General features: G+C 50.6%; 3 protein-coding genes; 2 read left to right on the top strand and 1 right to left on the bottom strand.

The window, feature by feature from the left end:
• Window positions 1-1,584: 1,584 nt before the first annotated feature.
• Window positions 1,585-5,494, bottom strand: GSTUM_00005043001 (uncharacterized protein). XM_002837025.2 has 3 exons: window positions 3,535-5,494; window positions 1,969-3,475; window positions 1,585-1,851 (listed from the first exon to the last, which is right to left on the bottom strand). Exons 1-3 carry the CDS (start codon window positions 4,276-4,278, stop codon window positions 1,748-1,750), a joined length of 2,355 nt encoding a protein of 784 aa, XP_002837071.1. The 5' UTR covers window positions 4,279-5,494; the 3' UTR covers window positions 1,585-1,747.
• Window positions 5,495-11,567: 6,073 nt separating this feature from the next.
• GSTUM_00005042001 (uncharacterized protein) lies at window positions 11,568-12,727 on the top strand (the record flags this gene model as incomplete). XM_002837024.2 has 3 exons in its annotated part: window positions 11,568-11,826; window positions 11,903-12,263; window positions 12,323-12,727. One exon carries the CDS (start codon window positions 11,568-11,570, stop codon window positions 11,757-11,759), a length of 192 nt encoding a protein of 63 aa, XP_002837070.1. The 3' UTR covers window positions 11,760-11,826; window positions 11,903-12,263; window positions 12,323-12,727.
• Window positions 12,728-13,961: 1,234 nt separating this feature from the next.
• GSTUM_00005041001 (uncharacterized protein) lies at window positions 13,962-14,528 on the top strand (the record flags this gene model as incomplete). XM_002837023.2 has 1 exon in its annotated part: window positions 13,962-14,528. The coding sequence occupies one exon, from the start codon at window positions 13,962-13,964 to the stop codon at window positions 14,307-14,309; it is 348 nt and encodes a 115-aa protein (XP_002837069.1). The 3' UTR covers window positions 14,310-14,528.
• Between the last annotated feature and the right edge of the window lie 26 nt (window positions 14,529-14,554).

Genomic DNA, 14,554 nt, shown 5'->3' with positions numbered 1-14,554 from the left:
ACTGCAACAATACAGTACGTTATCCCGTGGAGCAACCAAAAGCATCAGATACCCGGAAGATGGACCACTCGAATAGCAGTGAACCCCGTCACACACACCGCCGGGCGCCGTATTAACGAGGAAAAGAAAACAGGCATAGTAGGAACTGGAAAACAGGAACCATCAGTGCTAGCCAGACATTAATCGGAGACGAGGGCGAGGATACCGACGGCTACTCCCGAACCAACGATGGTAGGAATCGACCATAGCGCGTCACCGAGAGGAAAGTCTGAGTATAGTGCGTGCTCGTCACCGACGCGGCCACCTCTAACACGGCACGCACAACTACCAAAGAACAAGCCCGGCCTTTTGTGCGAAGGTGCTGCTGGACCCCGTGAACAGCGCTATGCGCCAGTTCCGACAGGTAAACAGGAGTATCTGCCCCGACCACTGGCCACTATTTGCCGTTTTTCACATCGTGCTCGTACCATTCGGCGCTTTTCCCAGCCCACCACCTTTCCGTCCCACGCCTGCACGGCACGGACACTGGACCCAGTGATTGTCTTTCAAAGTAGCTGTGAATCTTTTTTCCAATCGCCTTCCTGTAATTGCCGTCCACCCCGTGGCTTGAACACTCCCGCTTGTTTCCGGGCCGCTAGTTTTTTCCAGAAGATATATATATCTCCTGCGAGCAGTCTATCATCTGTCACCCCCCCTCCTAAAAAAGAGAAAAAGAAAAAGAAAAAGAAAAAGAAACACCAAACCACGCACCCCAGAAAATCAACCAACAGCCCACAAACGTGGTTATCAAAAGAATACAACACCCCGCCCAGAAACGGGAAAAAACAAAAAGAAAAGAAAAAAGGTGAAGCAGTGTTGTACCAAAAACCCACCAGCATGCAACTATCACAGCTAATCACTCATACTCACACTCAAACTCACAGCACCGCCACCGCCACTTCCACCAAAAATAAGAATAAAAATATTCCAGGAAAAAAGGAATTATCATAATGGGGCTAGTACGGAACACCCGGCGCAACGCCCCGTCCGTCGGACGGATGTCACGGCCCGGATCCGGAGCCGCAGCCGCAGATCCGGGTGACGGTAACGGATTTAGGGGGAACGAAAGCTTCCCGAATCTTTTTTCATCCTCATTCATTCTTTCTCTCTTAGTGATTGCAATTATCATACCCTTTGCGGGGGTCTCGGCGAATGTTAGGCTCGGAAGATAGGATGTCCTGTATGGTAGAGTGCTGTGGATTTTGGGGTTCAGTGAGTGAGCGGTCGAGTGATTGTTGGAAGGGGGAACTCTGGCGGGGGGGATGGGTTCGCGAGATTTGGCCCATTTGAAATGTCGCGCATCCGCTCCCCGCTTTTGAGCTCCGAGTTCCGTAAGCTTCGTTGTGCTACTATACGTGCACTGTGAGTCATGACCGGGGTTGCAACGGTGCCCCGGGCCAAAATTGATCGTAGTCATAGAGAATCACTCGGTAATCGAGAATATTCCATTCGTTCAAGGGGTATTACACGTTCGTGATATGCATTTCTCCATCGGTCCACCCACCCATGCATCTATAGCAGCGTAAGCTAAGGTAAGGTACAATATAGCAAAGTGACAATAGCAATAATGAATTAACCGAAAAATATAGTATGAAAAGATTTTTAATGACGTGAGCCGACGCCGTACTCCCTATAACAAAAACACAAGCCAACCGCAACGGCAAAAAGAGAAAAAAGAAAAAACGGAATGGAGATAATAACAAATCCTTCAATAAACCCCTGCGCGGAACCCAGCAGCCCTAATCGCCTCCTCAACATCACACTTCTTGAACCCCGGAAACCTGCCCAGACATACCCCCTTCTTGACCAGCTCTACCATAAATCACCAACACGTCAGGAACTCTCTTCTCGCCGTCTCGGGCATCGGGAACGTGACAGCGCTTGCAGTAGTAGCTGCCTTAGTGCGGATGTGGGTGGGGGAGCACATACGGTTCACAAACACGTCTATGTCAATGGTCTTCTTGACGCCCTCGAGAATGTTGGTAGACGTGGGCGTGTCCAGCTCGTCGCGGGCGGTGGGTGGAGAGTGGGTGTCGAAGAGCCGGAGTTTCTTCTCAAGGGTGAGGTGCGGAGAGGAGGATGGAGATCGGGATTCTCTGGAATTCGCCGAGGGAGAGGGAGAGGGAGAGGGGGCAGCAGCGGGGTGGATGAGGTAGGAGGGCGTGGTCATCCTGTTTGCTGTCAGGCAGTCCGTTGAGCCTTCTGGTACTTCTAGTATTTGTTTTGACTGCTGTTGGGAGGAGGAACGGGGTTTACTGGTTTCCGCGAGGCTTGGGTCGATGAGATGGGATTGTTGTTGTTGGCTGGAGGTCAATATCCCTAGCTCTGTGATGTACTTTTCCACCTCGTCGGGGCGTAGGAACTTCTGGTCGAGGCCCATTTTTAGCATCATCTTTTTGGCTTCCAGGCGGAGGTCAAAGTCCTTCATATCGTCGTCTGTTAGGCCGCTGGTGAATACCGATGTGTCTGGAGTGCAGAGGTAGGCCTCCACAATCTCGGGGCGGATACTTTTTGGCAGGATCTCTGGGTAGTCTCGGACGTGCAGGCTCTCTTTGGTGGTAGCGCTGAGAAGCCGGTTGACAACCCGGATTACATCGGCTTTGGAAAGGTAGCAGAATGTGTATGCGAACATGCGCGCAACCTCCTGTGGGTCGGCGTCTGGTGATGTGAGCATGTAATGGGCATGCTCAAGGGCAGCGCGGTGCAGCCTTCGGGAGAAGCTAGTCTCGTGAAACGAGTACGTGAAACCCTCATAAATGAGAGGCCCCTCCTGGCGGAACTGAGAGGCCGCTTGCAAAGAGTCACCGTTAGGCTGGACGTAGTTGGCATACCCGCTCTCCGGGGAACTAGAGACATACGCGTCGCTGTAGGGGTTCGACGTTGGAGACGAGTCCATGTGACCCGTCGTGGCCTCGCTCCTTCCGTTCCCGTTGCCATTACTCCGGCTTTGAGTGCCATTGCTATTATTGAAGGAATCTCGAGAGTTGTTCTGCCTAGTATAACTGACTTCGTACCCCCCGTAATTGGCCACTCCATTTGGGCCGTTCGTTTGCATCCGCCCCGAGCCAGGACCTCCGTCTTCGTCCCTGCTCCGCCGCCGCTTCACCCCCACGCCGGAGTGGTCCTCGCCGTTATTCTCATCTTCGCCTTCGTCGTCGTCGTGGGAATCCGCTCCTTCGGAGCTGCCTAGAGCTCCCTTCGCCAAGCTCAGGAACCTCTCGGTAAGTTCCTTGAGGTTTGTTCCGTAGCCAAGAGTTTGGGCATCATTACTCTTGCTCAAGCACTTCATGGCCGACTCGTGGAGCTCCAGGAAAGTGCTTTGCATTCCGTCAATCGCCGTTTCCAATTCGGTTACCCTGTTCCTCAGCGAGGAAATTGTTGTCTCCTTCCGTAATCTGTAGGCTCTCTGGGCAAGTCTGATTTGGGTTCGTCGACGCTATGTAACTCATTAGCACGAGGACAATACAAGCAGTAGCGACAAGTGGGAATTCCTACATCTGCAGCGTTCTCATCTTTAGTGTCCAGCCGTGGCCTGCCTCTCTGCTTCCGGTTACCGGTATTCGTCCCTCTGGCGACGCCAACGGATTCATGCACACTGTCGTCACTCCCGGAGCGCTTCCTTCGTCCGCCACCGGCACCCCTTCCCCGGCCGGCACCATCAGGGCCATCGGGATGCGGCATTGAATGGAGTCGCTCAGCATGCATGCGATCCCGGGCTCTCCCTCGTTCGTGCAAAACCCTAAGATCTCCATGTTCTTCTGCGGAAAGAATACTTAAATCCATATCCATATTACTCCCCATGGGGATCGGGTCCATGTCCATACCCATTACACCCCCCATAGTAAGATAGGCAGCGGGGTCGAGATAACCACCCTGCTGCTGTTGCTGCTGCTGCTGCTGCTGTTGCTGCTGAGAATTGGAGCTAGGGGCAGGATGTGAAGAGGCCCTGGAGGGTAAACTCTGGGCATAAGAGGCCGGTGCCGGGAGGCTCGGATTCATACTGTTCATTGGGAATGTCGAGCTATATGGTGATGTTCCGCCGCTATGATGACCAGAGTGATGTGGGGATCCGGGGAAACTTGTATGTTGCTGCCGAGGCTGTAGATATTGTGGGTGCACGGGATTCGGATGAATATTATTGCCGGCGGACATGATGCGGTCTCGTTGCTCCCGGGTAGTCGGAATGTAGGTAGGCAAGAACGAACGGAGACCCGCTTGCGCACCAAGAGAACTGTCCATACCTTTTTATAATAAATAAAAACAAAGGTAGGCAATGGCTGGATGAACAGGGAGAGGGGGGGTAGGCGTATAAGCAAGGGAGGAAAGAATAGAGTAGGGGGGTCGAGTCCAAAGCACTTTTATTTATTTTTCTTATTTTTATTTTGGCCCCTTCGAGGCAGAGGGAGGCGTGCGTCTGAGTGGGTGAGGGGCGAGTGGGTGAGTGAGTGCAAGAAGTGCGTGTGTATGGATGGCGATTGATGGGAGGGTATGATATGATTTGTGAGGGAGAATCTGTTAGAAGCTCTTTTTATTTATTTTTTTTATTTTTTTTGGGTTGTCGTAATCCTCCGTCTATGGGGGTGTAAGATGGGCCCGAAATCAGTCCCTCTCTGCCTTCCCCCTTCGTATTCGTGATCTCTATATACCTCAGGGTCCAACACGACACCTTGAATGGGCTGCACTGGAAACCGGAGCGTATCGATCTCGGAGCTATTTCTTGCCTATTTTTTTCCCATATCCCCGGGCTGGGGATTCAAGAGGAAATGGAATAAGCGAAAAAAAGGTTATTGCTAGGAATAGTGATGGTATTGTGGGGCGGGACGGCGTGACTTCCAGCTCGAGTTCGTTCCTGCGGGAGAGAGGGTGAGGGTGATTCTTATTGTTCCCTCCTTCTCCAACGACTTATCGAATGAAATGCCCAGCTGGCTCGCAGCCGAAAGTGGATACCGGTACGGCGCTCGAGGGAAGAAGGGTGGCTCCCGTCCTGTATAATAGTACCAAAAGCCCGGGCCGGTCTAATCTAGTAGACTTATTGATCCTGGCTCTCCCGTTCTCACCTGGATGGAATATATCTCGCTGCTGTTTCTCGTCTTCTTCCTTTCTTCCTTTCTTTCTCTTCCCTCACCGAAGCCTGAAATGGGATGGACAGGAAAGGTTATCTCTTATATATATCCAAACAGTACTGTAGCATGAGCAGCAGTGGATGGCGAAGAACCCCCACTATACACCGCCATAAACTCATACCCCACAAAACAATAATACTGTGATACACAATAGCGGCCCTAACTTTTGCGACACCCAAAGACAGATTCCTTTTTGCCCTGTGTTTTTCCTTGTAACATTAACGGTGGACTTACCGCAATACCTAGACAGCCCCTTGAGCTAATTTCCTGCATGGGGTGAAGAGAGTAGGTGAACCCGTAACTGAGAGGAGGGGCGAAGAAGTGCACGGTGGACTAATAAGTTAAGGTAGTGAAAGAGGAAGTAGAGGAATGGGTGCTATGACGCACTGCCGTACTCGAGGATTGCCAGTTCCCATCACCACCACACCACCACCACCACTACTACCGCCACTGTCGGTGCCACGAAAAGATAGCTTTAGTTTATCTGACATTCTGAAGCCTGTGTGGCAGTGAACACACACCCATGCACGCATACACACACGCCCCTCAATAAAGTCTGGAAATGCTAGTGACAGAATATGGAAAAGAAGGGAGGGAGGAAGCAAAAGAGGGATGTGTTGGAATGCAACCGGCAGATTCCCGACAAGTTTGGACCGAATCCGCGCTCTCTCTCCTCCTTCGAAAATTCCATGCCATCCATCACCTTACCCACCCATCCTGCTCACCCCCCCAACCCTACCGCCCGGGGGGGGGATGGTTAGATTAGGAATGGCCCATGTGGGGGCTACTGTGCTCGCAACCACAAGCTGTCCAAGAGCGGATAGCTCGGCTGGTTCTGGGAGGGAATAAAAAAGGAACGTGTGTGAAAGAATGGTCACACAAATCGAATGGAACAACACTTTATTTATTTTTTTAATTCTGGAAGAAAGGCGTAAGCTGAGGGCAAGAGAGGAATGGAAAAGAGGGAGAGAGGGTTAGCGAAGGCGGTGGTGCCGATGGTAATGATGGGAGGGAACTTGGAACTGCGCTGAGTCAATTTCAGCCCCGCTTATTAAATTGAGATCTTACGAATTGACGTTGCTGGACTTTCCTTTTTTTCCTTTTCTCCTTCGTTCTATCACGTTGTTGACGGTGTCCGACGGGGGGGGGGGAAGAGGGTAAGTCAGAACCCGGAGTTAACATGGAGAAAGGCCTTTAATCGCCGGTGGATGATGTGCAGAACATGAACCGCAAGAAGGAAGAAGAATCCACCAGTAAAGAGAGGGTGTTCTACTACTCTCCCGTCCCGAATCATTTGGGTCATTCATTATAGACAGGGTCTGCTCGCTATGAGTCCAATGCCGAGTAGGGTTACCGGTACTTGAATACAGTACTGTGTTTGAACTCTAACCCCAAGTATGATACTTTTGTTTGTGCTGTGCGCTTCCTCTCTTCTAATGGGATCCAGGTTCACAGGTGTGCATCATACCTATACTACGGTACATGATTCCAGATGCAGACACTCTTCCCTTCCTTCCTCTATCCGGGCCATGCCAGGCAAGCATATACTGCACATAATATACCCACCTTTTCAATGCCATGCATCCTTGTGCATACGAGTACTGTACTCGTACCTTTCGGATACAATCCTTGGCCGAGACATTCCATCCAAAATATTTCACATACAGTAGCAAGAAACAGTAAGGTAGAACACTGTACTCACAGGCTGTCAGCAGTCTCTCCATTCCTCAAATAACCTAAACGCTTTCTTTAAAAAATCGCAAGTAACTCGAAGCCTCTGATATCTGCCAATTTTTTCAAAAGATGAACTGGGATCTAGGGTGGATGTCTTGGCGGTTTTCTTGGAATTTTTAGCATAACTTACCACCCCAAAAAACACCACCTTTAAGTGAAGCCAGACCAACACATGGAAGCCTTTTTTGACGGTGAAGTAATTCTTTGCAAAGATTTCATTTTCTCAATAGGTACAAGTATATTCCCCAGCCGAAGGTGTCCAAAAGATTTGTTTGCCAAGTGCATGGCATTGAAATGGTTGACCCGCCAAACGAAAAAGGAGAGAAAAAGAAAGAAAAAGATTCACCGTGAACCAAAACATTTCCTGTCAAGAACAAACCGTTGAGGACCAAAAACTTCCCCTACCCGGGTACCGGTACCCTACTCGAGTACGGTACTGCCCAAGCCTCACTCCATGCAAGCGCTCGAGCACTGTATCAATGCAGGCAGGATGAAAGGTTTGATAGCATAGAGGTAGCATATTAGCTCCTAGGAGTGGGGGGTAACTATGATAGATCAGTAATCACTCCCCCCTCCCCAGCCCAACTGCTCGAGTCTGGTGGAGGGAGGGCAAAAATGAATCATAGAAAATCACCGAATCCTTATCCACTCGGGATAGGGGGAACAAACAGGGGAGGGCAGATGTCTGTGTGATGAATAAAAAAAATTATCTATTTATCGGCTCGGCTACCGGGAAATTTGCAAAGTATCCGAAAGCTTTCCACCAAAGCAAGAACGGTACGAGTACTGTACCAGTACTAGTACCCATCAAGGCAAAGGTGTCCAAATACTCGTTAAATTGCCAAGTATAACAGAGATGGGGTTATTTTCCTTTCTAGGTATCTCAACTGCTCGAGTGAAGGAATTTTTGCACCTGGCCCTCTATATCCTTGCCCGTCCTGATACGGCACATTCCCCCTGCCCCTTATAAGTACCCACTTTTATCCAAGCCCAAAAGGCAACTCACGAGATGATGGTAAAGCAGAATGACTTTAACGCCTCCCGGGCGCAGAAGAAGCCGAGGCCTGGCCAAAATGGAAAGGGAAAAGGAGAAAAAGGAGATCATTTGAGCTCGCGTGGTGGCCGGCATGCCGAGCCTCTCAGACATGGGCAAGACCCACTTGGGGAATTTTTAGCCTAATCCAGTCGAGATGGCAAAGTAGTTGTACGGAATTAGACAACCATATTCCTTCTTCCCTTCACCCCCTTTCCACTCTTCGAACACCACCACCGCCACCATAATAAACCCACCATAGTCTACTTGTAGCTCAAGTCGATGAACAACAAAGCAAAAGCTTGGAAGACCACAATCCCAAGTTAGCGGATCTTACTCAGTTGTAACCGCCGGAGAATATGGCCCGTTGAGAAAGATAGCGTACCATAGCCCTTTCTTCCTCTTCCTCCTTCACAGAGGGGGGATGAACAACGAACCAGAAACCATTATGTCACTAGCTGTGCGGATACACTTCCCCGCTTACTGTGCGATACGATACGAATGACGGCGCGCAGTGCAGGGAAATTATGTATGCTTGCAGGTTTTGTTCAATTCGTGTTAGTCTTTGGGGGAGAATGAACGCAGGATGCACCTTCTAAGCGTGCAGGAGATAGCTCGGTGCTACCTATGGGTGCAAGCTTGGTTTTTATTCCTTATGCATAAGTTACCCCCCTCCACACACCGGGGAGCGAGTACCGTAAGCAAGCGAGTGACCCGATCTCAACCATAGGCCACCCTCAACCGGTGCGGTAGTTGCCCCCCAGCGTTGCTTATGTCAATGCAAACCATCCACTGTCAGCACAACCGCAACAAATTGGTCGTGATTACGAACAGCTTCCGACAGTGCTACTGTATCCTGCTGTGCTCGAGTACCACCGCTGAATTAAGCTTCCTCTGCCGCCGCGGCTTGTCAAACAATCGTTATATTAAAAATAAATGAAAAATAGATGAAAGAATAAAAGCGATAAATGATGGCAATGATAAGTTAATCCCGCATTGAGCCGGGGCAGGAAGGTGAGATTGTGGGTTCGGTATCGGTCTAGTTTGTTTGTTGCAGGAGCGGTTTGGTTTGCAGCGCGGTGGACACTGTCTGGTGATATCGACGGTGAAATTGTTGTGTTTGGAGGGAGGTACGATTGAGGATACGGTAGTTGAAGGCTATCGTGCAGGGCGTGAATGACCCCAATACACGTATTACTGTATGATACCCATGTCTTCCTAGAGCCGTGCAACACTCTACTCGAGTATGATACCGTGCAGTCCAACTAACGCGCTCTACTATGATATTCGTACAACTTATCAAAAAAGCGCCATCTGATCATCCGATAACCCATCTAATCAGATGGCTTTCTTCCTTCCGTCCCGACCCCCACCACCCAGCAAGGTATGATATTCCTGGGGGGACAGGAACCAAGCCAAGAAAGAGGGGAAGTGTGAGCAAAAACAGAGTTGCGGAAAATCCAAGGTCTCAAGGAGCGTACACTGGTGCGAGCATGCTGTATCATACCTCATCGTGCGATTCTAGCCTACCCTTCCGGACCGGACCAGACCTGGACGAAGCAGTTTCACCCCCCCCCTCCGAACGCAAATGAAGCACAAAGAAACCACCGAAACCTGCTCAGCCACTGCATAGTATCGCATTGACCATGTTTCAAAGAATAACCCACTATCATACTGTATTGTAGATATGCAGGCATGGCTAGCTAGCTAGCTAGCTCCGCCACAGACGCTATTAACAACGGGACCGTTGAATTACGGTTGTGGACGGAGCGGCACTTGTATTTTTTCTTTTCTTTTTCTCTTGCGGAGGTGTGATGGTATCCTGGTATGGAAGGAAGGAAAGAATTGAAGGGTGCATCCGGGACACATGAGAACACGTAAGAATTGCTTCTTGTCCACTTTCCCGTTACACCATCGCCACTAGGCGAGTGTAGAGTATGCAGTTAGCTTAGCTATCTAAGGACATCAAACCAACCCTGCCTGCCGGCTCGAACCTAAACCGCACAGGGCCGGGTGAAGAAAGCGGGAGGAAGAAGAAGGAGAAGAAGAAGAAGAAGAAACGGTAAAGAGGAACACATAGTGCAAAATAAGAGCACTGTAGTAGAGTGATGGATCGCATCACCCTACTAGGGTTGGGGGGAAGGTGCTCCGCCTCGATTGTGATTTCGTGTATGAATGTAACGGTATGCATGTACTCGTACTTCAGTATTGGTTATTTGTCACTGCGAGCACAACACAGGAACTGGCTGACCCGGGCGATGGGGTTCGAGGACAATGGCTGTGCCATGCAGCAGGAAGTGGGAGGGGAGAGAACCTTGGTACAGGATTCTATCACCCTCTCTGCACCCCGGGGACCGGTGGGACCAGAGCCAATACCGGTAGGTTTCTTTTTTTCCTTCTTTTTTTCTTTTGACCGGAGACAAATACCTGTCCCAGGAAAGGAGTGCCCGAAAACAGGGTGGGTATATTTGGTACCGGCCCTCAGATACCAGTACAGTACTTGTATTTGCGGATGTTTTGGTTTGGCATACCGGTGTATCCCCCTAATCCCTGGTTTCGGGTACCGGTACTTCTTGCCCGGGGTAGTCGCAGTGAGATGAAGAATGGCGGGTGTATGATACTAAAGTACCATTAGTCCAGGCACGGGGGTGGCTGTGATACCTCGTTCGCCAAGGATTCTAACGTGACCCTGCTTGCTTACCAAGGTTCAACTCTAGAGAAAGTACTACCTGTAGTACGGTGCCCGAGTGCATGTTTATATCTCCGAGCGAACACATTGTTCACCACGGTGCAGTGTGCAGAGTACCCTCGTTTCAAACAAATATGGATACAATATCAAAATGTTTTGTTACATCACACTCTGCAGCGCTCTAGTATTCTGCTCCCAGTCCCCCCACCCCCAATCCGTCTCCTCGTACCCGGCACACCCCCACTAGCAACCCGACACCGCGCTGCACGATTACAAGTGTGCTGGAACGTCGGAATCCTCCCTCCTTGGCTACCCGAGGATCAAGCACCACCAACTCAGCCCTCTGTCGAGACAAAACAAGAGGGATATACACAGCCCTACCAGGAGGGGCAACTACAACGCCCTACAGTAGCACATTTGTCTCTAATGTAGAGACCAAACACCAGCATGCATTCCCAAATGAAGCAGTGTTTGAGCTCGACAGCCGCTTTGAGGGTCTCGCCCGCGGGGGGGGGATGAGGCATGCATATTTTGTAGTACAGTAGAGTTGCTACGGGTTGCACTATCCTGGTCTGCAACATCACTGCAATGATCGGACAACCGCTTTGCAGCGGGGAAATTTAAGAAAACACGGAAAGAGCGCGTCGCATAATGTGCAACAGAACCTCTCCGCATTGCTCGAGCCATGGTTTTGGCCTCTTCATTTACTCGAGTACGCGACGAGGAGAGTTCTCGTCATTCCGAGCATGAGACCTGCACGTCCAGAGCGAGCACAGAATCAGCACATGACGAATGACCATTTTCCTTCGCGATCGTTGCACCCAAGAAAGAAAGAAAGAGCGCAGGTGCCCGCCGACACCCGAGCATTTCCTTACAGCATGTACGGCACGCAAAATTGGGAAATCCACGCCGAAAGGAATGAGAGAGTGTGTGAAGGAAGGATGGGTGGATGAAACGGCATCTCTCCCGAATGCCAGTTTTGAATACGTCTTCTCACAGCGTGGTATGTATGATATTCCCGGAACACTTCACGGCAGTCCCATGCGGGGAGGGAGGTGGGATTTATTCCCACTCGTGTAATATCATACTCGCAAAGGACGACCCGCATAGCAGAGGTATGTTACGGCAAGGCATGACCTGACCGGCGAAATGGCCAACTCCAACCTTCTGGAAGGTCCCGGTAATGCCCTACGGTAGAATCCCATCCCGTATGCTCCCTCCTCCCTCCCTACCCCCTTCCTTCCTACAGCGAGTGTGCACGACGAAACTCACCCACTCATGCAGGCAGAGCGCGAGCGATGCAGCGATCGACTCGACCTAAGTTAACCTTTGAGTTACCACTACCTTATCTCTACACCAACCCAGCGAGCGGAAACAACCACTTTTCACGGCGGCTAGGTTAATTTGGTTTGGATTTCTAATCGGATCATCCCAGTACACCGTCCAATCTCGCCCGCATAACAATAATGGGGGCGGGGTAAAACGAAATGTAAGCGGCAAAGGCTCATTACAAAGACCCATATGGGCACGCACCTAGCTGGAGATGTCAGCATGCGGGGTGGTTAGATAAGGTTGTACATTATGGTACCGATCGATAGCCACATTATGTACTTGTGTCCTGTTGGGGAGGGGTTTGGGGAGTTAGGTAAGGGCGATTAAACTCGAATGCTGGTAATTACGTGGTCGCGAGCTGAGCTTATTCAGGCGGATCGCAGAGGAATGTGTTGGTTTACCATGTGCTGTACAGTACAGTACATGTACAGTACTAGTACTCGAGTATATCTGGGCTTGGCAGGGTACCGGCAATGAGTGGTGCCGCACTGCCTATCATACCGTGTGAGACCGCATGGGTAAGGTGCTGAAGGCAGAGAGTCCTTCCTTGCTGTTGCTATCCGAAGAGGGGTCTGGAAATAGAGGGCAGAAAGAGAGCTACGCTATTTGGCCACATGGCGAAAAATTGTCAAGGCAATTGGTTGTGTGAGGCCACCCGGTGTGAGTGCCTCGGAACGAGCACTTCTACAACTCATCTGAATAATTAATTGTCGAGAGGGTGAGGGTCACGTGTTCTAGAGCACTGTACCGGCACCATCCTCGTGCAAATCGTACCGGTATTTGTCACCTCGTAATTTATGTTTCATTAGTAGCGTTATGATAGACACTGTACTCGTATCGTACAGTATTCGTAGCTGGACTAGTTAGCATCTCGCACCGCGGAGCCCCTCCCGTTCGTCACCCTTCCCCTTCCCCCTTCGCCCATTCATGAATGACGACGCTGGCCCCCGCCGGAAACCGAACAACCGAGTGAGCACGCATGTATTGGACAGCCCAGCCCAGCTCAGCTCAGTCACTAGTCTACCAGTCCAGGATCCCAAATCAGTACCAAGTACCTCGAGCGGGGGAACGGGGGGAGCAAGTCGGCACAACTCCTCCCCGTGAATTTATCAGCACCAGTGCCAAATTTTACGGGGCGGAAGAAAGTGAGGAGGGGCGAAGGAAAAGGAGGCAAGGAGCGGTACCGGTCTGATAGAAGCACCGGTTGATGTACTGGGGTCACCAAAAATGGTGCGACTCTGGCTACCCTATCGCGCGCGAAATGCAGAAAAAGAACATGTTTCCCAATACACTATCGGTCAGCTTTAAGCCTCCGGGTCCGATATGAGTAAAGGGAATTGGCAGTGAGAACTGTGGAGAGAGATCCGCTCAATGAAATGGCGAGATCCGGAAAATGCTCTTCCCTCAACCGGGAATAAATCACCACTCTCGAACCGAGGAGACCCATTCCACTCACCCCCCGGGCACTCCAACAGGCAAAGGGGTAATAACGAAGCGATATCCGATCGTTGATTCTGCGCACAATGCGTTGCGACGGCGTTGCACCATTATTCTCCACCCGCACAAATATGACGGGCGGTGTTTTTTTGTTTTTTTTTACCGTTTCCGGTGAATATGAACGAGGCATGGATCGATCGGTCGTTGGGGGTCGCTTTGATCGATGGTTGGTAGGGATGTGGGCACTGGTGTCGGAGGTATTGTGGAGATAAGCCTCAGCAGTCAGGAAGTATCCGAGTGCCGTACTCGAGTGCAGGGATTCGCGGGATATATGGCGAGCAAAAGAGTCCACACCACCGGAGAAGATGGACCTTTGACTGGCACGTTGGAGTTGCCTCTCCTAGTAAGGCTTGTTGCCTTTTTTTCTTTTTACTCGTTTTCGACCGAGAGCTGAGGGGCCAATTTTTGGCTCTGCTGGCCCCCGCTTGATCCGAAGAGGGGAATTCTGGACGTCTTGCTTGTAGCGAGGTCCGGTTGTTCCTGTTTCTGCTGCACGGGTACTAGTGCCTGGGAGATGTTTTGGCTCGGGCCGGGCATTCTTTTGCTAGTTAACTACAGCATCTCTGTCTTGCACAGCACGAAAGTGTCTCCCCGGGCAAGATATGATGCTCGAGTACTTGTGCCGTTGCTTTGTGATTGTAGTGTTGGAATCGGGGATTTGGGGGTTACGCCCTGCTCCATTGTACTGGTACCGAGGGAGATGTCTTGGTACGAGACAGGGATTATTTCGCGGGTTAGCCCAACCAACTGTCCAGTCACTTTCGGAATACGGACACTTTGTGCCCTCGTTGTATTACACCATTGGGAGGAATGGAAGGAGGAAGAAAGATCAAGCGTATTGAATTATTATTATTATTATTGAAGAGACGTCGGCTCCTCTACTGCGCTAGCCCACCAACTGGACCGGAATCGGTACGGAGGAAACGTTTAAGATGCCATCGATTTCAAGGGCACACAATGTTATGTTAGATACAAGTACGGTACTGTACTGTACTAGTACGAGTACAGTGCTCGTACACCAGCGCATACTATGAGCAGGGGTGGAGGAAATAAAAATGCGCTCTGTGCTCTAAACTCGGGCCTTCGGACACATCTGTGCTCCGGTCA

This window comes from Tuber melanosporum (genome assembly GCF_000151645.1).
Source record: "Tuber melanosporum whole genome shotgun sequence assembly, scaffold_17, strain Mel28".
In the NCBI taxonomy this organism is placed as follows: domain Eukaryota; kingdom Fungi; phylum Ascomycota; class Pezizomycetes; order Pezizales; family Tuberaceae; genus Tuber; species Tuber melanosporum.
This window is presented reverse-complemented; position numbering and strand designations above follow the sequence as displayed.

Coding starts and splice junctions, on each gene's coding strand:
- GSTUM_00005043001 (XM_002837025.2), bottom strand. CDS start 4,278: ATGGACAGTTCTCTTGGTGCGCAAGCGGGTCTCCGTTCGTTCTTGCCT. Junction 3,476..3,534: donor AAGATGAGAACGCTGCAGAT/GTAGGAATTCCC, acceptor TGAGTTACATAG/CGTCGACGAACCCAAATCAG. Junction 1,852..1,968: donor CATAGACGTGTTTGTGAACC/GTATGTGCTCCC, acceptor GATTTATGGTAG/AGCTGGTCAAGAAGGGGGTA.